The sequence below is a fragment of the Drosophila simulans genome, chromosome X (assembly GCF_016746395.2).
Source record: "Drosophila simulans strain w501 chromosome X, Prin_Dsim_3.1, whole genome shotgun sequence".
Lineage (NCBI taxonomy): Eukaryota > Metazoa > Arthropoda > Insecta > Diptera > Drosophilidae > Drosophila > Drosophila simulans.
Window position 1 is genome coordinate 15,270,579 of NC_052525.2, and position 23,950 is coordinate 15,294,528.

Below are 23,950 nucleotides of genomic sequence, written 5' to 3' on the forward strand. Positions count from 1 at the left end.
TCTGATTTAAAAGTTAAATTAAAAGCATATAAAAAAGTGCACTAAACTTAAAAATAACTTCCGCTAATTGGACAAAAAGTTTAAATATATTGTAAACAACAGATATCCCAATCAAATATGCAAAAATATGTATTTTTAGTGGAGTTTGAAAAAGGCGGCAATCCAACTTCATTGAATCAGCTGTACAAATAAAGTGAAGCTTTAGTGTTCAAGCTTTTAACATAATTTAAGGGAAGAGAAAACATAAAAATGTATGAAACTGAAAGAGAAAATCTTAGAATGAACGCTCTCTTGGGTTCCACAATTGCTTCCGATTGGAACCGCGCACAAAGAGAGCGACGAAGAGAGCGAGAGAGTTTCGAGTCGAATTGGAATGGCCAGAAAAATATATTTCTGCTTTCAGTTTCGAAAAATTTTTCGATGGAAGCAGCCGAGTGCGAATGCGAATGCTCAATGAGAAGAGCTTTTACTGTTTTACTTTTTGCCTGAAATACATTTTGAGATAATTTCTTATTGGTAGTTCTGTTTATGCCATCGCTTGCGTCTGTCTGTGTTATTTCGATTGCGAGAGCTAGTTAACATTAGTTAAAATTAAAACAAACGCCAGCCCGAAGATATAATCGAATTGCGGTTTTTTCTTCTCGCACCGAATTTCCATCCACATCCGCATCCACCATCCGCCATCCGCCAATCCATCCCGTTCCGTTCGTTCGTCGCTATCCGTCGGATATGTTGTTCTATCGGTGTACCGTACAAGTACAAGTTCGTACCCAGTCCAAAGCCAAACAGATTGCGCCGTGTGCCGGTAAAAATAAGCGCAAAGTTTGAGAAAAACCATCAACATCAGATGATGTGCCCTGGAGGAATTAAAAAAAACGTCGCGGTCTTAATGAAATCTTAAATAATGGGTTCGCTTTAGCACAATTCGACGTTGCATTCGGCCAGCGGTGTGTTGTGTAAACAAAGTTGTAGCTATAGTTTTAGTTTAATTAGCTTCGCATAAGCTGCAACCGGATCTGAAACAGACCGTGGAAACAAAAAATAATAATTGCATTTCATGTATGCCAGTGTAAATTTGCGTTCGTGTGTGCTAAGTTTACATATAGAGAGTGGAGTGGATTGGGATTGGATAGTGTTGGATTGGATAGTATCCCTATCCGATTCGCGCCGTTATTGTTAATGCGCAGGTAATTCGGAGCGCTTTTCGGCCATTCTGCCCAATACCAATATTTTGTTCTACATCGTGTTTTTATTTTTTTGTATTTCTTTTTTTTTTTTTCCACTTTTTTTTGCTGTGCTGTGCAGTGCTGTATGCGTTTATTTGACAGCTTATGAATCACCCGCAAAGATTTATTTGTGCTGATTGCAGCACAACTGTTGCACCCCATTCAAAAAAAAAACAAAAAATAAATAAATAATCACAAAAAACACCCGTACATCGTCTTCGGGAAAACTACTGAAGCGAGTTGGGCCAGCAAAAAAAAAAAAAAAAAGAAACGTATAAATACAAATAAACAAATAATAACCAAGCTCCCCTCCTTTACTATTATAATTACGTTGCCTTTTTTTTGCAGTGCATTTATTAAGGAATCAGTCTGATATCAGAACAAGCCCAACTACCGCCTTTAAATCAAAGATATGGTAGCCAATTCCGATTCCGCCGAACAATCGACTCGAGCGACCAGATTCGGTAAACACCGGCCAAGTGCAAACTCGACTCCCATTACCACTGTGTAAATACCAGAAAGTAAACCCGAAAAGAACAATAATTCAACCTGCAGGGGAAAAACAACAAAAAACGCACGATACACTTATTTGGAAGTGGATTTAAGTTTCAGTAATGCCAGCCAATGAACGACCAATTGCGATCCGATACAGAAACAGAAACATATGCGACGAGTAAATAAATGCAAATTAAAACAAAAAAGCCGGGCTCATGACACAATTGGTCATGTAAATCGCTAAAGATAAACATAATCCGTATAATCCGCACAATATCATCGAAGTCGCGACTCTGGAAAATGTGCAGTGCGGTTAAGTCCTGAAAATGGATCGCTTTTCACTGATAAACATCCGCACTTGTGTTTACCTCTGCGATCCGAAAAGTTCGCCGAAGAAGGTGCTGTGAAGACCCGAAATCCGCACAGCACTCCATCCACAGATAGAGATCTCCTCCAGCTTTCGGTTTCCCGCACATCTAGACCATATCCTAGCCAATCGGAGCGACCGCACTAAGTAGCATCTAATCCTGGAGCTTCACACCAATGCGATATGGATTGTGATTACTCGAAGTTTCTGTACAAAAGTAAGTAAGACTAAGATTAGATATGCTGATAATATTTAGAATTTACCGACGGCAACTTACACGAACGACAGTTTAATTTAATTAATGCCTCGTTCATTTTGAAGTATTACAATTTATTGTGCATTTGTAATATTCAAATAATCTTCAATTTTAATTGCACTGTCAGCGATTCTTGCGTTTTTTCTTCTTAGAAGCAAATGATGAAAGTCTATTTAATGTCGTAGCCATAGAATTAGAAATATGACGAAATATTCAACTATTTAGACTACTATTTAGATTTTTGAACGCTGAGAAAAAAAGAAAAAGTTCTATTAGGTGGAAAAAATGTTGACTAATACAATAATTGAGGGATTAATTGTAGTTTTTGCAGTGCGGTTAGAGGAAACAAATCTGAAAATTTTGCAATAAAATAAGAAGCAATAATCTTGAAGACGAAAGGTCTTTAACAAATAGCTAGTTAGCCACTACAAACAATCCCATTATATGTGCCTCTCCAAATCTTAAAATAACAAGATTTTTTAAGTGATCAGAAAATTGCCATAGCAGGATTGCGTCTTTTTTCCGCTGGAAAAACATAAAATAAGTCTTAATTAAATTCTATTGGGATTTGTTAAGATTATATTTACACACATATTCAAGTAGATTGCCTAATATGCAACGTAAAGTAGCAATACTTAAGTTAAATACATTGATAAAACACCAATAAAATGGGAAAAGTCGCTCAGTTCACAGGGTCAACTCGATCTGTCCGTATGTTTGTCCGCCAATTTGGGAATTTTGTTTCACAAACATGTCATATTTTTGGAAATAATATAGAAATAAACAAATTCTAATAATATAGAAAAAAAAGGCTGGATATATTGCTTATAGTTTCGCGCTTTTTACGAATCAAGTTAATTTGTCCGTATGTTTGTCCGCATATTTCAAAATTGGATTCCAAAAGACCATAACTGCGCCACAAGTACCTTTTATATTGAAACAGATTGCTAAACAGAATGCATGGATCTAGAATTAGAAGGGTCAAGAATCTAATTGACATGTCCGTAAGTTTGTCCGCCTATTTAAAAATGGAGTCCCAAAAACTATAGTTGCTAGCTGAAACATAACATTTAGCTCGATCATATTCCCCAGCACAGTTTCTGATGTTTCTGAACTTAATTCATGTGATCGAATCGAAAATAACAATATCATAGCAGAAATCCTACAACACATTGCTCTTCCGCGATAAAAATATCGTGCTAGCTTTTTTCCAATGAGGATGGATGACCATGATGTGGCTGGGAGTAGAAGGGGTTTTATCAATTTCGTAGGCACATTTCTCGCTGGAGGTATTTTCAGTTTCGAAACATTCCAGCGGGACACTGTGCGTCTTCTTGTTGCCATATCTTCCATAGAAAGTTCGGTGGATTCGGTTTGGTTCGCTTCGGCTTCCCTTGAAAGCGACAAAAGCAGACGACGGAAGAAGCGAAAAGCAAGCAGCACCGGCAGCGTCGGCAACGTCAAAGCGACACAAGCAGCAGCAAGTTGGAAAAAAAGGATTCTTCCCATCAGAAGTTGGTTCCTCATGGTTTTGCACAAGATAAAAATATTTTTTAATGTTCCCTGAACACAAACAAAAATTTAAGGAATGTCACGTTGTAGTGCCGTCTCGCTCCGCTGTGCGCTCCATGTATGCATTGCGCATTTATTTTGGTTCCCGGTCCGTCGATTCTTCTCAGCCGTTGCCGTTCCTGTTGTATCTCGTATCTTCGTTGGTATGGCACAAAGAATTTCTTTTACACAGACAAATGGTTCGCTTGCCGGGGACCAAAGATCTGCTTGAAACTCGCATTCGGGGTAAATATAAGCGATATGTACATGTATGTACATGTGTGTCCATGCGGCGAACGGTGAATAACTGGCCAGAGTCATGTCGAGACAGGCCAATTTGTAGAATCCTTGCAAAGGATACAGACGAGAAGTTCACAATCGACTGGCTTTTCAACTGGCTGAGTCTTGATTTCTTCCCATGGCCATAATCCGCTTCAAAATGAACTGGGAATGAACAGAGAAACAAGTGGCATCTCTTCAATGTGACCAGATTTCATAAGGTTCATCCGAAGTTTTCAGACGGAAGTCAAGTGCTTTCTTTGAAAAACGAAAATTTTCTGTGTAGCTTGATTTCATTTTTCTCAGTGATGACGAGGAACGAAGACTTTATTTATATAATTCTGAAATGGAACGTTCCTAATTGCTCCCGTTTTAGAAACTATTCTAAAGATGCCCATTTCCAGTGCTCTCAGGTTCAGGTTCAGGAACATTAAGTCAAATATTGTATTAGGATTCGATTTGAATTGCATTATTAACTGGAAGAAGTCGAGTTGGGGATAGTGTGTATAACTATGGAAAAGTTTGTGCATTTTTTAATGACGTACAACCAAGCGAGTTATGTGGCATTTAACGGTTTGTACTGTATGCCAATATGGAAAAGGTAAATCGCGTACAATTGCAAAATGATCGTTTTGTCATGTCTGCGGAACGTGACACATGCTGTGTTCTAAAACTAAGCTGTATCGGAAGGTGGTTCAAGTTCGGCAATACGCCTACGGTATTTATGGTATATGTATGTGGATTGCACACCTATCAAAATGTATTCATTTGAACTTAGAGGTGTTCATGCCTACACTTAAAAAAAAGCAGTGTCTTTTAAATGGCAAATACAGCACATTTACAAAAGATTTGGTTTCTAAAAGTCGAACTATAGTTTTTGTATTACGATCTTTCAGTTTTCTGCCTGCCCATCTGACGTATGTAATGTACCATTTGGCGCTTTTATTTTTCACCTTTTCATTACATTTGTTATTGGAAAATATCAAGAAAACTAAGCATATAGTACAAATATACAATATATATTGCAGCTGTAAGCCTGTTTCAATGGAAACTGATTATTCTCGAATGGGAGAATGGGGCTTTGCCTGAAATATAAATACAGTATGTCAAGAAACTGCTTACACACTGTGTAATAAGTTGAATATTACACAGTGTGCAAGCAGTTTCTTGACATACTGTATATATATAATATATAAATATGCTCTAAAGATGTTGTTTTAAATAATTCACAAGAAGTGTAGACTTTTGGTCTGGCAGGTTTGATTATTCCCTCATTTGAATGCAATTTAGAAGAAAATCGGATAAAAAATAAACTATTGATAGGTAACCATCAAGTTTAGCAAATTCATTAAACATTTGCCTGTTGTAAGTTATCCCAAAAATAGTTTCTTTATGTACGTTTATGGAGAAACAATATGGTCACTTAAAATTGAAAACTGTGTTTTATATAAGTAAGTAATTAAAATGAAACTTCGCATTCGATTTAATTTTTTTCTATACCGTAAAAATGTGATAAAAGCAAATTGGTTAAATATATGTTATGTCATCATAACAAATACAAATGAGATTGCAATTATTATTCGATAATAGCATAAAGGGTGTGATAATAGCAAATCGGTTAACTAAAAGCGGTTACCTACATAAAGAAGAGATATCTGATAGATACCCAAACGATTGCTGACAATTATAGAGGAAATGGTTATCAAGCACTTGTTTGAATACAGTAGGTTCTGGCGATTGATTCGAAAGCATTCAACCCATATACGTTCATTTTTTTTTTCGACACGAAAATACACAAAAAGTCATCGATTTGAAGCCATAATGAGCACCAAACTGGGCTACGATGTGACCGATCCCACCGTCCAATTGCTCCGGGCATCGGCGTTCATGCAGAACGGGCCAGTGAAGCAGGTTCGCAGCCTGGAGGATCTGGACCGCTGGGTTCGCTCGCAGGCCTATTACGATATCATTGCTTACATTAGCAACACCAGCAAGGCCATCCAGGGCCATCGTTTGACGCAGGCCTTTCCGGTGACGGAGCAGATGCGTCGATTGGGCGAGATATTCGATGGACTGGAGCAGCTGATCGTGGAGCATACACCGAAGATGGAGGACTCGAATCTGGCGTTACCGTTCGGCCAGGTTAGAAGCAAGGCCTATCGCACTTGGATGCGGCAGATGTACCAGCATGTGTTCAGCAAGCTGGACGAGGCCATCAATGTGAACTGCAAGCACATCAACGAACTGGGACAGTACCTTCGCCGCTCGTTTGGGAATGCGAACACCCTGGATTTTGGACCCGCCAACGAGTTGATGTTCCTCTTCTTTCTCTGCGGCCTATTTCGCGCCGGTATCCTGCTGGCCAAGGATACGGTGGCCGCTGCACTGATGCTCTTCAATCGCTATGTGAATGTGGTGAGGCGCCTGATCAGCACCTATGGACTGACCATTGCCAAGGATCCGGCGTGCACCATCGAAGACTACTACTTTCTGCCGTATCTGTGGGGTGCGGCCCAGTTATCGCTGAATTCTCCCTTCTCGCCGATGCAGTGTGAGCAGGGCAAGATAATGGACAGTTATAGGCAGGACTACATGATGCTGGAAATCATTGACCACCTGCAGAAGACACGCAGCGGTCCATTGAGTCGCGTGGCCCTGCAGCTGTGGAGCATCCTATCGATACCCACGTGGCCGCAGGTCTACAGGGGATTGAACCGCAACTACGTCGACCATGTGCTCTCCTCGTTCGGGACCGTGGAGCAAGCCATCTTCTGCGAACTGATGTCCTTCGAGGCGGTTGTACCGATCATACCTCTGCAACGGGCATACTTGGGCACCCACTTAATGGTGGATGAGCAGGAGAACGAGGATGAGCTCGAGCAGAAACATGGGCAAAATCGATGGGAGCTATCGCCACCGGTCAGCAGATATGTCAGCATGGAGCCGGAATCCTTTCTCGGCTTCCAGGGATCCAAGATTCAAAACAAATCGGAGGATAGCGAGGAGGAGCGGCTCTGGATGATGCGACAGTTGGTCGATGAGAACGATCCAAACTCCGAGATGTTTTTCCCGGATCGCGAAGTTAAAGGACGTGATTCACTCACTTCGTTCGCCAACTAAGGTCACTAAAATGTCAATCCAATTAATATATGTGAATTTCCGAGGAAGCTAACTGCACTTTTGAATTTTATATTTACGTTATCCCAACTAGCTGATTTATTAATTTGTGTTTCGAATTTCGTGCAAAAGTGCTTTATTTATGTTTAACAAATTCAACTTATTGGAATAGGAAAAGGGACGCAAAACTTTTGTCTGCACGCAGGCGCAAATCGGTTTTTGGTTCAAACTAACTTGGAACTATGGATTTTAAAATAATAATATCGTTTTCACACGGACTCTTGATATCGATATTTCAGAAATCTTGTTGCTCTCTCCTCTGCAACGTCGCGGTCAAATTGTGCCAAGCTTTCGCAATAGAACCGTTTATATTATTTTAAAAATAGCCCTTTCCGCGAATTCAAATCGCTAGGGATTTTTGAAGTGGCATGTCTGTATAGTTTGTTCTAACGTTTTCTATGTGTATATCTCATGCAGATTGACGCGTTTATAATTAATCAGGCGAAAAATGTATTTATACAGTAATTGCTGTGTCTCGAAAACAGAGTTTTTGAAAGTGCTAAGTGGAATTGGCATTGGCGTATTAATGAAGGCGCCTTAAACTTAAATCCTAAGCAAATATCGGTACTCTTTCTCATCGCTTGATCCTTCGCTCAGTGTGCTAGCTGGAGGTCACAGTCACCACACAGATCCATCGATCTGATAAAGGACCTGACTTCCGTTGCAAAATTGTGGCCAGAGTTATGGCACCCGAAAGCCAAAAGCAAAAGGCTTGCAAAGTGAGCGAAATCGAAATCGTGCGGTAAGGCGCCAGCGGCATGTAGTTGTAGTTCGAGTTCGTTGGATATTAGTCACACCCGTTGCGAGAGCGAACGCGAGCGCGAGAGCGCAGAGCAATGTACATATATGCATGTGCGTATGCGTATGTGTTTGTATTTTAAACTGGCAGAGCGACGCTCGCTCGGTCGCTCTCTCTCTCGCGCTCTCACGCTCTGGCTCTGCTTCTAGCCCCACAATTCTGGGCGTGTGTGCGTGTGTGGGATGCACTTGTGTAGGTGATATAGTGCTGTTTTCTGGGTTTTGATCGGGTTGTATTCTGCGCGCGCGCGCGTGTGTGTGTGTGTGTGTGTGTGTGTGTGTGTGTTATGGCCAGTGTAGTCATCACTTGTGTTAGGAAACTGAAACTAAACAACCAGATCCACCAGTTATAGTTATGCTGGCAGTCCTCCACATTGTTGTTGTTGCTGCTGCTGCTGCTGCTGCTCTTGCTGTATTTTGCAGAGAATGAGTTATAGTTGAGTTAGCCAGGCCAAGCAAGGCAACAACAACGGCACGAATCCAGCCAAACAACAACAGCAACAACGGCAACAACATCAACCAGACCCGACCGACCAGCTATAGTGTGTTATCGACGCTGACGTCGGCGTCGTTCTTTGTATTGATTCGAATTTGGATTCAGTCGATGAGTTTCTCTCGCTTCTGCGCGTTGCGTTTTTCGCAGTGTTTCCGCGATTTTTCGTTGTCGTCATCGTTGTTTCGTTTGCCTCGTTGTTGTGTGTGGTGTATAGTGAGTGCGCCCCCCCGTTGCCGTTGCCACCGCCGCAGACGCCTCGCCCCCCCTTTTTTTTTTGCTTCGTACAGCCGTGAGCGGCTGTAAAAGTGTGCGTGGGTTTTTAAGATTATTAAAAGCGATTTTCATTTGCAATTTTGGATATTCTGCTGCCTCTTCTGGTTTTTTTCCTGCTTCTTTTTTTTTGTTTTTATTTTTATTTTTTTTAATTTTGTTCTGTTTTGTGTTTGTAATATCTGTATGGGAAAGATTTAAAGAAAATGTATCTTAAGATGTGGCCACTTTTTTGTTTCACCTTCTCGCTCGCTCGTTCGTTTGCGCTCTCTCTGGTCTTTTTGTTTTATCTATTTCTTATATCTATCTCATAAACAGTAGGCGTGTGTGGGGAGGGGAGGGCATCGCAAGATATGGACGTGTGTAGCTTTATAAGCAAAATATCCTATGCCTCTAGGTGGCACACCAAAAAAAGAAAAAACGAAAAAAGAAATCAAAAAAATCAAAATTTCATAAAAATACATATCTAAATACAGATGTACATGTGCTTGCACACATGTGCGTACGCTTTTGCACACCCATAAACGCGAATACACACATGTGCACACACATGCATGCAATTAGAATTGCACTTGTGCAGAAAAACAGACTGTTTGCTTAGGCCCCAAGCAGATGAGAAAGTACACATGTACGGGATACCATCGTCATCGTCATCGTCTTCGTCTTCTTCATCACCAGAAACAGAATCGGAATTAGAATCAGAATCAGAATCAGAATCGTCATCGCCTAGGAGCCCCATCTCAATTACGAGCTCCTCCATTAACTAACGAAGTGTAGGAAAAAGTCTAAACCAAACCTATCCCATCAATAGTTGGCTCTCCGGTGGCCATTCTTCTTTCTTCATCTTATTGCCGCAGCTGCGCCTTATTTCCACTGAAAGGCTTACTGACACATTCTCACTTTCACAAAGACCACGACGATATTGTACAAAGCTGCTCATACAATATACACAGTTATATATATATATGTGTACATATGTCGGGAGAGCGATGAGAGCGGGAGAGCGCGAATAGAGTGAGATTGAGAAGATGCAGATGTGTGTGTGTGTGTTGCCTGTTTAACTTTAACGGAATCCGAAAAAGATCTTTCTCACTTCCTAAGAACTCCGAACCAATTCATGAATTATTGCAGATGTGAGTAAGTATTGCGAGTTTGCATGTGTGTGTGCACGCGTAGAATCGAAAAGTAAAGTAGTGCAAAAACAAGTATCGAATGAGCCACATAATCCAAAGCGAAAGGGTTTCATTTGTTCGGTTTTTCGTTTGAAAGTCAGCACAAACCCCCCGCCCCCGCCCGCGCCCCGCCAACGGGCCCGCTCAAAGACGCTGCCATAACTTGTACACATGTATAATATAAATTAACAAACCGCTCCATCGTGTTATCAACGACATAGATAATAACACGCCCAGCGCAGAGCCTGAAAAACTGAAAAGCTGAAAAGCTGAAAAACAGTTACTGTTACAAGCGAATAATAATAACAAGAGTGAGTGCCTTGCCTTTGACCAGCCGGAGACGACGACAACATTTGATGTTGTTGGTGGAGACGGTGACATCAGAGTCTAATTCTAGCGCGAACAGATTTCTTTTAATTCCGTGAACTAGTGGACAACGCACCGTACTCGTACCGCACTCGTTCCGTACTCGTTCCCGTACTCGAAGTCGTATTCCTATTCCTCCGGGCGGGCACACTCGTGAATAGCGAACCCTAAACGAAATCTTCGAAGAAGAAAAGCTGGCTGCATGAAAAACATCACCAGCTCGAGCACTTGCAGCACCGGGCTGCTGCAATTGCAGAACAACCTGAGCTGCAGCGAGTTGGAAGTTGCCGAGAAGACAGAACAACAGGCAGGTCCGTTGCCCATCCAAATCACCCAGTCATACAAAGACACACCTCGTAAATCCAAACGCTGTGCCATAAACCTACACCTCCACCTCCACCTCCACCCCCACCCACCATACCCACCATACCCCATCCACCGCCCAAAAGTTTGTCGATCTCTGGCTTTTCTTTGGTGACTTTCCTCGTGGGTTCTCAATGCAAAGCACATGCACATGCATGGCGGGTTTTCATTTGAGAAAGTCACCCGAAAACGGAGACCTGAACTGCAGGGCACCTTCTCTCCACCGCTATAGTGTAAACTCTCCACCCATCTGCACATATCTCATACATATCGTACACATACACCATACATACATACATAACATACATACCCAAATCTAAATCTAAGCGTTCTAAATCCGAAAAGAGAGGGCAAGCCGCCGCCACCAACTTTCGATTGCCAAGATGAATAATTCAATGGATTAGTCAGGTTTAAGATAACACAATGGTTCTTATAAGTTATAAGGGGGGAGCTCGAAAATATTTTGCCAACCGAGCGGATTTCGAAAAGAGCTTTTCTCGCATGTGTTGTTCATTTTGCACAGCATTGCATAATCATATTTTTGGCCAGAAGCTTGTAAATGCAGTGTGGGAGACAATTCGCAGCACAAAAAAAAAAAAATCATACATATACATACGGATTTTGTCGATCTGGATTTTGGCGAAATATGTTGACATGTCCACGCGATCTGCTGTTTTACGATATATTTATTACCTCAGTTTAAGAGCCATCAACTTGTCTGCTGTTCACATACACATAGATACACATTAAGAATAGATACATATGGACATATACTTTTATTTTTATTACTTTACTGGCAATAGTGGGCAACGAAGACTGATCGAATAGCTGAATATCCTATTGGAATTGTTGAAAATAACCGGAAAAAGATTTCCTACACTTGTGGCTATCGTTTGCCGTACTCACAACTTGTCGGTTTTAAACAAAAAATTTCAAACAAAACTAATTCACTTAATATTTGTACTTCTGAATCGCATTCTACACAATGAATTTCTAAATGGGCTGTAAATATTTACAATAATATACCTTTCTCCAAACAACGCAACCATTGATAAGTGATAAAAATGAAGTGAAAACAATGAAGAAGTCAGCTTGGACAAGCCGAACACCATATACTCTAGAAGTTACAACCAAAATGTATTACTCACGTTGGTATTTGACCAGTTGCTATCACAGCTATGGGTTTCAGTAGCCTACGAAATGAGTATGTCATGAGTCATTGGCGAATATCTTTAAGAGCAACGAAAACATATCCGATTGTGATAAAGTTAATCGCAGTTACTTAAAAAAAAAAACAGCAAGCTCGGGCCATTTAGTTGACCGATCGTTCTTATGACTGCTGCGTTACTTACTCAATAATGGTGTTTCCAGCATATCGATGAATTATAAATTTAAAAAAACATATATCTTATTATGAATTCTATACTCAATTATGGTTTTCTGCCTCAAATTTCGTATGTTAAATTAAACGTAGGTAATTTTCCAACAATATTTGATCTTATTTAATACACTACAGAGGTTTTAGGAAAATGTCGAGCTTATTCACTTTTTTCAGCTTAAAATATTAATATATCCGCTCGAAATCGTAAATATATCCAATGAACTATTCCACTTTTTCACTTCCTTCACACATTTGTCGTCCATTTTCTAGCTGTCTGTTCTTAAACACTTGCTCTGAGTAAAGTATTTCGTAATTTCTTTATTCTTTTATGTTCATTATTAACATTGCCTCACATAATTTCATTAGAAGCTAAGCGGACAAAAGATGTATTATTAATTATTTCGTCGTTGCACCTCACAGAAATTCCATTTTAACCTTTGCCAGGTTGCAAATTCGTTTGTGCTGACTTCTAAAGATTTTCGGCAGCAGAAAATGGGAGTGCGCTGTTTTAGGGGTTGAAATTATGAAAGGGCAGCGCACCGAACTCTATATGCCCTATGAATAATCAATGCATTAATATGAAGTGATGTAATACGTGTACAGTGTTGCGCTTAAGGGAGTTTAGGTTATATAATAAATATGTGAATAATTAAAGTTTACAGATCGTGATGCTGATTAGATATATATATGTACACTTTATAGAGTTAGAATTGCCTACTTAATTTCCTATAAACCTATCGACTTCGGAATAATTTGAAGATCTAAAAAATCATCTCTACATCATGTGTACAATACATTGATCTGTAGCCAAAGATGATCCTTTTGAGAAAATCAAAGGATTGTGCTATACTAAACATATTGTCAATAATTTGGTAATGCATTGCACTGCTGTCCTTTTATGTTATTTGTCACTGAAAAGATATGAACAATAATTTTTACCTGTTATGGTATCTGCTTAAGGTCAAAATGATTTTGTCTGTGTATAGGGATTGCGGATCCCAACTTTGATCCTGAGTGCGCTAAGTACGTCATCGCCGAGCTCCTTGCCATCCCATCCAGGCACATTCTTCGTTTGTATATGTATGTATGTATGTGTGTACATTATGTATGTGTATGCGACGGGGCATACATAAAGAAAATGAAAAAGCAGAATGCATACCATAAATTCCAATTGCCGCACAACAAAATTGCGGCTTCTAAGGGTAGGAATGGAAAAGGCAGGAAAAAGAACACACATTCCCTTATTAAAACCGAACAGAACAGAACAGAACTGAACTGAACTGAACTGAACGAGCAGCTGCGTGTTGAGTTTTCGAGGCGGAAATTGAGTTCAAGCGTACGAAAGTCTGTTTCTAGTTTTTCTAATTGGAAATTATCCCGAACTGAACCGCTGGCTGTTTGAATTCAGAAATTCTGAAATGCCATGTGATAATATTAATGCACGGTTCAGCTATTTTGTCCGTTTCATTGCGCTCCTTTTCGTCCTTTTGTGCGTGTGTGTGTGTGAGAGTGTGTGTGTGAGTGTGTGTGTGAGTGTGCGTGGAGTGCTTACGAGATTATGAAAAATGGCACATTCACCCCCTAAAACGATCCCAACCCCTGCACTGCGCCATGCATTTCCAAGCTGTGCAATATGCATTCTACTTTTTTGATAGCCATACAGTCGTTTCCGTTTCGGGAATTTCTGGTATTGTGCCTAGGATAGATTGAACTTGCTCTTGATTCTGGTGAACTGCGTTCGCTAAGCTTCCTTACAACACCATTCTATGATTAACTACGCCCATATATATCATACTTTATTAAACTGAACCGTACTGAGCCCTGTTTCTACTTACTATAGCAGATTAACTATACAGAACTATACCATTCCTTACTCCACTATAACATAACCTATAAGCTACTATTCCAAACTGAATAGCTGACTACAAACTACTATTATAGGGTATAGTACCCATACCTTGCACTATAACATAACCTATAAGCTACTATTCCAAACTGAATAGCTGACTACAAACTACTATTATGGGTACTATACCTTGCACTATAACATAACCTATAAGCTACTATTCCAAACTGAATAGCTGACTACAAACCACTATACCCTATATGCCATATCTTGCACTATAACATTCTATTCCTTATCATACGATATATGATACCATAGCATACCATGCCTCTGATCCTTGATTGTGCTGACTCGCCCCCTGTCTGAAGTTCCGTAGCACACCTTTACCTATGCTAGACTATAGACTATAGACGATACCATACCATACCATGCCATACCATATCATACCCCTGCGAACTCAGACTCTCACTTGACGCCCCACACTGCAGGCTGGCTATTTGAAGGCTTCTACTTCCATTCTGTTCTATTCTATCAATAGTACGCTGCGAGGGTATGTGCCACACTGCATTCTATCCGCTGCCTCACGAACACGAATGCCTAGAGCAACCATCCCTATAGGTTTATATGGGCGAAACACCAGGGGCAGAAAAGGAACCGGCCAAAACAAAGAATAGAAATATGTGGAAACTATACGGCACATTTCAGTTTGACGTGCGCGTTTCTCTTAACCAGACGCATTTTAGTTTTTGTTTCTTTGCTGCTGCCGTCCGGGATTGTTTTTTTTTTCACGCTGTGTGGAAGAAGCAAGTCGAACACAAAACAAAAATAAATTACAAAATAATTGAAATTATAATGATTCGATAGATGTGTATATAGACTCGTACGCTCAGCGGTGATATGTTTAACTGAAGCGAGATTTTGTTCGTGTTCGAAAAAGAGCCCATTAGCGTTTTTTGAATCTTATTTTGGAATATCAGCAAGCGATATCGGCTTTACAGTGGCGCCCTTCTCAAATCATTTAGATTCCCTCGAGGAATTCAAGGAGTTATCCGGTGAGTGGATTGGCATCTGATGCTCAATTCAGTGGGATATATGTAAATTCTTTGATTCTTTTGAAAATATACAATTATGCCTAGATCTTATTGGTTTTCTTGTCATTCGAGTTTCAATAATGCTAAAGCGTTGAACATTTAATTAAAATCGTCGAAGAAAAGGAGTCTCTCGACTCTTAGAATACTCATTACCTTGTTCAAAGAGTGTTGCACACACGCAAACGTAATGTTTGTCAACACTACAATACTATTTTCAATTGGAAAATACTTTTTTCGAATTGAAAAACCATTGCAGTCTGGCTTGCCTAGTAATAATTGAGTCTTTCCTCTCTACCTGTTACATGGTGTTCGACAAACAGAGCATACCCTCGAATACCCTATGCGAATACACCATCCCTTAGCTGCGCCAAATATTTTTCATCGAGTCCACCGTCCACCGGGGATGTTCGAATCCAATCCGCACTGCTTAATGCCGTTCAACCCTTTCCAAATATTCACTACGAAAATGTAAACAATGGTGTGTTGAAACTATTTAAGTTTATATTCATTTGAAAAGAATTTTAATTTGCTCGTGGGCGCGGAGGCAATCGCCAAATGGGTTTCCTTTCCAATGGGCAGAGAAGTTGGGAAATCTTACTTTTAATGTGTGGCGAAAGCCTCGATCCGATTTATGATTGAATTATTTCAACTGTTTCATAAGGTTGGGAGTAGTTATTCATTATTTGCAAGATGGTTGGCGAATATTCCCATTTGAATTTTGGCATTAAAGATCCGAGATCCTTCTAGGATATTTCCGATAGTATTTCAAATTACAATCATGTATACGATGTTTTTTTTTTTATTCTAAGGTCACACTTTCATTCATAGCTGTGTGCTTTGGCATTTCTATCATAGGTACAGTAAATATTTTATTTAATTTTTCATAATGTTTTCAGTTGGACCCGGCACCATACCATCACCGTGGACACCAGTGAATGCCGGTCCTCCAGGCGCACTTGGATCGGCAGACACAAATGGCAGCATGGTGGATAGCAAAAACCTGGATGTTGGTGATATGAGCGATGTAAGTTTGCATTTTGGAATATTTTGAACAAAGTGTTTACCCAAAATCGAATCAAATGTTTTCTTGTTTCTGATTGAGAAATGTAGTTTTTTGGCAATGTTTATGGTGAACTATAAACTTAAAGTACCTTGTTGTGTAAACAAAGAACATAGCACTGTTCGCCAAAGATCTGGCAAATCTATTTATCATCTCTTGAATGCAAACAAATTTTTCGAAAATATTCCAGGACGAAAAGGACTTGTCATCCGCTGATGCCGAAGGTGTATGGAGCCCAGATATCGAGCAGAGCTTTCAAGAGGCTTTATCTATATATCCGCCGTGCGGACGTAGAAAAATCATTTTATCCGACGAGGGTAAAATGTATGGTAAGTGCAAAGGAATCTAACTCCAGTTGGAAACCCATACTTCTGCATACGAATACTGACATATAGCAGCTAGAAACCATTGGGAATTATAGCATTGCAGAGGAAACTATCTGTTAATGTTATTTTGAAAGTGCTTCCATCAAAATATATCCATTCTTCACTAGCTTCTGTAACACTAACAATGCAATATTCGCTATGTATTAATTCAACTTATTTAATCTTGATCCTTTTATAATGCAGGTCGCAACGAGCTAATCGCACGATATATAAAACTGCGCACAGGCAAGACGAGAACCAGGAAGCAAGTCAGTTCGCACATCCAAGTGCTGGCTCGCCGCAAGCTCCGCGAGATCCAGGCGAAAATCAAAGTGGTGAGTGGCCTGTGGGGATTTTCTAACAGTGTAGTTGGGATTGTAGGGCTCTAGGGTTAGATCCTTGGGTTGGATGAGCATGAAAAGCAAGGAAGACTTGTCAGTTGAGCTGCAAATGTGTCAGATGGAAATCGCAACACCCATCTCATCTTAACATCCCCCCAAAGAATTGAATTCGAGCATTAGGGAACTCCCGGTCGTGCAAACTGCAGAAGGGTCAACCGATTCAAACTTGGTTAATGCGATGATGTGATGCGCACTTAGTGGCAATAAACAGCATGCAAATGTTGCAGCTAACTGCACCAGCGATCCAATCGCAATCACAAGCACAAACCGACTGTGAACACCATATCGTATATCGTATATGAACACCCTCCGACCAACTGAAACTCTTTTGCAGGAAACCAATGGTGTGTCTTTGCATTTATTAAATGAGAAAGAACAAGCGTTGCAGGTCATGAGCACAATGACCAGTTCGCAAATCGTGTCCGCCCAAGCGGCCAACAATCTGGCATTGGCTGCCTCGGCATTATCGGCAGCAGGTGGTGGTGGTGGCGGCGTCCACCACACCACAAGGCATCTCAATCTCAGTCTCCCACCACCCCCCACCCACCATAGACACTCGTCGGCGGCAGCGGCAGCAGCTGCTGCAGCAGGCGCAGCAGCCGCAGCAGCAGCAGCAGCGGCAGCAGCAGCAATAGGCAGCCATGTCCCTTCAGCCGCGTTGGTCCCCGGACCGCCGGCTATACCGTCTACCACGTCGACGTCGTCGTCCTCTGCATCACCACGGCAGCAACAACAGCAACAGATACAGCAGCAACAGCACCACTACCACCACCCAGCCCACGCCCACCACCACCACCACCACCACCACCATTCCCATCCCAATTTGACGCACCTACCGCATAGTCATATGCATCCACACCATCACCAGCATGCGGCAGCCGTTGCAGCGGTATACCATCTACAGCAGCAACAGCAGCAGCAACAACAGCAACTGCAGCAGCAGCAGCAGCAGCAGCAGCAGCGGGCAAACCATACGGACAACGATCCAGTGGCTCTGGGTACTGGCGGCGGCACTAGTGAGGCGTCGCCAGCACCGCCAGCGCCACCACCTCCTCCGCCGCCGCTGCCCCATCCGCCGTTGTATTCTGGCGTAAGCTAACGTTAACGTTATTATAACCAACTCTCGATTTCCACCTCTCGATTTCCACCGCCTTGTGCAAATCACTCCGTATGCTGTCATACCGCGATCCAAAACAAAAACCGAAAAGCCGAAAAAGCGAAAAGCAAAAAGCAGAAACTGAAACACACGCAACTCATTTACCAAGCTACTGCGCGCCTACTGTTGCATCGAAAAAAGAAAAAAAAAAAAAAGAAAAAAAAACAACTGCACAAGAGAATCATTGTAGCTCCACCACCGACCACCATCATCACTGCCATAATCCGCAATGCTCATTTAGGATTTGCAATTGTCTTGTTTAGCTTTCTGTTTTGTGTGCTCACCCAAAAAAAAAAAAAAAAAAAAAAACATCAATGGCCGAAGGAACCTCTGACCCAGCTTCTCCAGTCTCAACAGATTTGAAATCGCTCAAAGAGGTGTCTTAGATTATTGTGCTGTTCGATGATGTGTCATCATCCAAGTCTAAAGTAGCTCGCTTTTGGGAACACCTCGTTTCAAGAGATTTCGGATCCAAAGAGGTTTGATTCCTTACAATAAGATGTTTGTTTCTACTCTATATTAACGAAGCTCACTTTTAAAGACCTCTTGCATCTTCAGGGGCTTTAAACCTCATAGGAAGGTCTTTAAAAGTGTATCATCTTAGGACCACTAACGTAGCCACCTCTTTGAATGAGATTTCGAATCCTCGTAGGCTTTTGGGTGTCCGTAAGTACGCAACGAAGAATATGGCATAGCCGAGATATTCTGTAGCATACTTTTGGACACTTTGTTGAAGGGATTTTCGATCTATCGCACCCGTGTATATAACCAACTTGCTGCCCTCGACGAGGAACTCCACTTTTCATCTCAAACAACCCAGCACCGTCATACTCCTTTCCTCCTCCTGTTTTCATCTCTAGCTAGCCATGCCATCGAGCTCCCCAATCCAATCACCCGCCAACCCACTCGAACATCAAAATTGCCCATCATGGCCTAAATGAGATGCCCCCTTCGTACTGCTACGCCAAAACCCTAATGCGCTCGCTTGCTCATTTGAAATAGACTCCTTGCTTTTGACTTGCTATGCGAAGAAAAAAAAAGTAGCTTAGCCAAAAAAAAAAAAAAAAAAAAGAAAACTAAATTCAAAGTTCGCTATAGATCTGTGTGTGTACTATCGTATGTAACAACATACTCGCTGGGTAACCTTAGTTAAGTGATACAATCAGTTGGTTAGTGAACAGTTGATTAACAAATCACCTCTCACCATATGTCTAACCACTCTTGTACATCATCTACTGACACCGATGGGTCTTAGTTTGAAAGCTAGCCTAACCATTCGATCGATACGAGTATGAAACTGATTTTGATCACTTGCATATTTGCACTTTTCCCAACAGCAATTCTGGCAACCTGGACTACAGCCAAGCACGTCCCAAGAGTAAGTTGGCATCTCGTCGTCTACTTTATGAGCTAGCTATACAACGCATTTGCATTGACCAATAGTTTCTATGATTACAGCATCAAGCCCTTCCCCCAGCCGCCGTATCCAGCTGGCAAAACGTCGACTGCGGTTTCCGGGGACGAAACTGGAATTCCGCCCTCACAATTGCCCTGGGAAGGACGAGCCATTGCCACGCACAAATTCCGCCTACTCGAGTTTACGGCGTTCATGGAAATCCAGAGAGATGAAATTGTACGTACGAACCGTCTCCCTTTTCCCCCAAAAGCTACCAAGCCACCATCCCCTTGTGCGCTGCACTGTGCACCATCAATCAAACGAAAATGTGTTATTAATAAATCCCCATCTCCGATATCCACAGTATCACCGGCATCTATTCGTTCAACTTGGCGGCAAGCCATCCTTTTCCGATCCATTGCTTGAGGTGAGTACTACGCCATGGCAAATAAATTGTAGTTCTGCAATATATTATTTACTCTTCTTTCCCATCGCAGACTGTTGATATACGGCAAATATTCGACAAGTTTCCGGAGAAATCTGGGGGACTCAAAGATCTCTACGAAAAGGGTCCACAGAATGCGTTTTACCTAGTTAAATGCTGGGCGGACCTGAACACCGATCTTACAACCGGCAGCGAAACGGGTGATTTCTATGGCGTAACCAGCCAGTAAGTATTCGATGCATTTGGATGATCATCCTAGATTATATATGTGTGTAGTTAGAGTGATCTGATGAAAAACAATCTAAAATACAAAATGATTTAAATGGCGACTCGTTCCATCCGCAGATACGAAAGCAACGAGAATGTCGTGCTCGTGTGCTCCACAATCGTTTGCTCCTTTGGCAAGCAGGTGGTGGAGAAGGTGGAAAGCGAGTACTCCCGACTGGAGAACAATCGCTACGTCTATCGCATCCAACGCTCCCCCATGTGCGAGTACATGATTAACTTTATTCAGAAGCTGAAGAACCTACCGGAACGCTATATGATGAACAGTGTGCTGGAAAACTTTACAATATTGCAAGTAAGTTTGATCTTGGGCCCATAATGGTTGACATACGCATAATGACACGTATATATGAATTTATTTTAGGTAATGAGGGCCCGCGAGACGCAGGAGACACTGTTGTGCATAGCTTATGTGTTTGAGGTGGCGGCCCAGAACAGCGGCACCACCCACCACATATACCGTCTAATTAAGGAATAGCAAAAGCTGCATGGAGCAGAACCCAACCTGTCTGCGAATCCCATCATCAACACACAAGTTCACAAATATAGCGACAACAACAACAGCAGCAGCAGCATCAACAATAATAGTATCATCAATACGGCTAAGAATTGCGATAATAAGACGAGTAATGAAATTGCCAACACAATATCCAACACCAAGAGTGCCAGAAGCAACATCATCAGCAGTATCAGCAGTATCAGCAGTATCAACAGTATCAGCAACGCCAGCAACATCGGCAACATCAGCAACATCAGCAACATCGGCAGCAGCAATAGCAACACCATCGCACTAAAATGTGGCGACAGCAATATGAAAACCAGGAACCTATCCGTTGCTGGCGGCACAATTATAAAGCAATCACTCACCTCACCGCAACATCATACGGATATCGATGCCTTGACAGCACTTCAAGTGGAGGAGGTTATTTATACACAGTCACAAGGGAATACCAGTTATCAATTAGACTCCGAAACAAGCATTGCTCCCAACGTACAAGAGCCAACACTCCAGCAGCAACATACCGCCTATGAGGACCGTACAGTGACAGTCCTGCCACCGTATAATCTATGTATCGGCAACAAGCAACCACAACCATTCGAGGCTGAGCAACACGAACACGAACACGACCAGGAACAGGAACTGGAACTGGAACTGGACCAGGAACAGCAGAAGCAACTGGGGAACACGGGCTATGAGCAGTTCCTGAAGTTGTCCGCTCATGAATATTCAGAAACTGACAGACGCTCCGCGGCTGCTCTAAATCTCAGCAGTATTGGCGAAAAAGAAGCGGCATTGGTCGGTGAATCCAAGACGGATCTTGAAGATCCGCCAGAGTTTCGGATGCTTCGAGAGGTCAGTGTGACCGCGGCGGAGGATCCACGTCGAGGACCCAACGCCGATGGAATCAGTAACAAAGGCCGTGAGCCGTGAGCGCCATATAATACCACCAGCCTTTAAGCAAGGTTGAGGCTAATTTTAAGGGTTAGAAATACGATTGCAAGGAACGACACAATCAGAGCTTTTTGTTTTCCACCCAAAAAGATAAGAAAAGAAAAAAACCACATGGCAGGGGACATGGAAGAGCCTCAAAACAAGAGATGATTGATTGGTGTTCAGTATCGAAATCAGATTTTTATTTGTGCAAAATAAAAAGTGTATCATATTTTATGTTACAATCATTTGAAAGACTCAAACAACCGACTTTAGTTCAGCATAGAGTGCTTTCTGTAAAATTGTACTATAATACATAAAAAAAAAAAACATAAAAAAAATACATTTAAATGATCTCAAAGTTACTTAAAACATATTTTTTGTGTATAATTTTTTTTATGAAAACTTTACAAAATCCTAAAAACGCAAAACAAACAAAAAAATAATGCATGAAGGAGTCGTCCTGCGCCGATTTTAAAAAGTAGCAAACTAAGAGTATATATATATTGAATATGTTTGAAACAAAGAACGCCGCAACAGAAACAGATACAATATAGTTTTCCGAATTACCATTTAGATATGCATGGTCATGTGCAAGTAGGATTAAGCCATTTTTTTTTATATAACAGCCCTTGCGTAAGGCTACAAATTGTATAGAAATAATACGTTAGTTTTATTTTATTCAAGCTCTCAAGCTTAATCTTCATTTAGCAACTGTGCTGAGCAGTCGAAGGGAAGGCCAAGTTGTCAACTAGTTTAGATTGCTGGCTGGAGTGAGAGCGCTGATATGGAGCTAAGGTGCGATAAGGTGACATCGAGCACCTGGCTGGCGAGGAGCTGAAAGTGAAATTCAAAATTTGTTCATTGATTTCGAAATCCTGTCGTGGAAGCGCGAGTGGTGAGAGGTGAGAGGTGAGAGATGAGGAGGGCCAAGGAGCGAGGGAGCGTAGGAGGATCTTGTGTGTTACGCGATGGTTTTTGTCTATCCATTCGTATTCGTAGTGGCAAAAATGGATATGTAAGTAATTGAATTAAGCATGTGTCGAATGATCCACCGTTAATTAAATTATTGATTACTGATTTAAATTCATTAGTATTAAAAATGCTTATATATTATGATATGAATACAACTGGTATGTAATTAGCCATTTCTGCATCCACCGAAGACAAGCTCGAACACATCAAATGTCCAAAACTGTAAGAAATTATACATAAATGCAGAAGAAATAGCATACCGATTTATTTTCCGATCGAAGTAAAGAGGTAAAGATAACTAAAATGTATTCTGAATGTAAAACAGCCTAATTAAAATTATCTAATTAGTAATAATACGATTATATATACATATATATATATATATATATATATATATATAAATATATATATATATATTTACCAAATAATATAACATATTTATGCTCTAAAGTATATACGACTACAGCAAATACGCATTTTTTGATTTTTTGTTCGTAGATAAGATAAGTTAATGTGAAAAGAATAACATGATTGCATACTAAAAAGTTCCACAACAATGAACGTTGAATTTTATTTCGAGAGCTAAGAAAACCAGCAACAAAAATATTTTAAAGCTGTAGACTTAAAAATATTATTATTAAAGATCACTAATGAATATGGTTGGCAAATATAGGTGGAGAGTAAATATAATAAATTCAAATTTAACCGAAAGTCTTTGATTTCAAAATTGTAGCAGCCGAATAAGTTAAATTCAGCAATATAATTTCAATCAGAGATGCAATTATTTTACAAAACAAATCATTTTCCTGTCATGGACACAAAATTCGAAGAATTCTGGAAAAGCAGCAAGAATGATTGGTTTTAAAATTTGTACTTGGATTTTTGTATCTATATGCCTACCATATAATATCGTGCAAAAGGGGCAGATGGTATTATAGAAAACCTTGACACGCAACCTTTTGGAGATAATGGATGAATTTGCGTTCAGGAAAACTGGTTTCAAATCGAAGCAAAGACAACATACATACATACAATGTTTACTTTCGTCATATTGGCCAGCTGAAAAGCTTCAATTCTCGATTGGAGAAAGCTTCCAACTTCCTTTTTGGGACCCAAACTAAAACAAAACGATGAATCAATCAACTGCACACCCATCAATCGTGCTTGTGAGGCAAAATTTCCAGTTCACACCATGCAGCATTTCACAAACAGCTTCGTTTATGCGGAGAACAGAGTTTATGCGTACATTGAATAGATATCAAACCGTTTTTAAAAAACATCTCAAAAACAACGGAAACTTT

General features: G+C 40.8%; 2 protein-coding genes across 10 annotated transcripts; both read left to right on the plus strand.

Moving 5' to 3' along the window:
- Window positions 1-376: 376 nt before the first annotated feature.
- LOC6740148 (protein scalloped) lies at window positions 377-20,893 on the plus strand. 9 transcript variants are annotated; one of them, XM_039297347.2, is made up of 12 exons: window positions 377-1,187; window positions 1,575-2,305; window positions 16,031-16,158; window positions 16,385-16,523; window positions 16,764-16,894; window positions 17,295-18,050; window positions 19,454-19,494; window positions 19,560-19,749; window positions 19,877-19,939; window positions 20,010-20,182; window positions 20,303-20,537; window positions 20,607-20,893. In XM_039297347.2, exons 2-12 carry the CDS (start codon window positions 2,272-2,274, stop codon window positions 20,718-20,720), a joined length of 2,004 nt encoding a protein of 667 aa, XP_039153281.1. In that variant the 5' UTR covers window positions 377-1,187; window positions 1,575-2,271; the 3' UTR covers window positions 20,721-20,893. The 9 variants fall into 9 exon arrangements, with proteins under 9 accessions (XP_039153281.1, XP_044779727.1, XP_016039469.1 ...); XM_044923792.1 differs by having other exon boundaries at window positions 378-516; XM_039297344.2 differs by lacking the exons at window positions 377-1,187; window positions 1,575-2,305 and adding exons at window positions 8,432-8,858; window positions 10,185-10,764.
- LOC27206729 (serine/threonine-protein phosphatase 2A activator) lies at window positions 5,893-7,346 on the plus strand. Its single transcript, XM_016182547.3, has one exon. It carries the CDS (start codon window positions 5,996-5,998, stop codon window positions 7,292-7,294), a length of 1,299 nt encoding a protein of 432 aa, XP_016039483.1. The 5' UTR covers window positions 5,893-5,995; the 3' UTR covers window positions 7,295-7,346.
- Window positions 20,894-23,950: the final 3,057 nt, after the last annotated feature.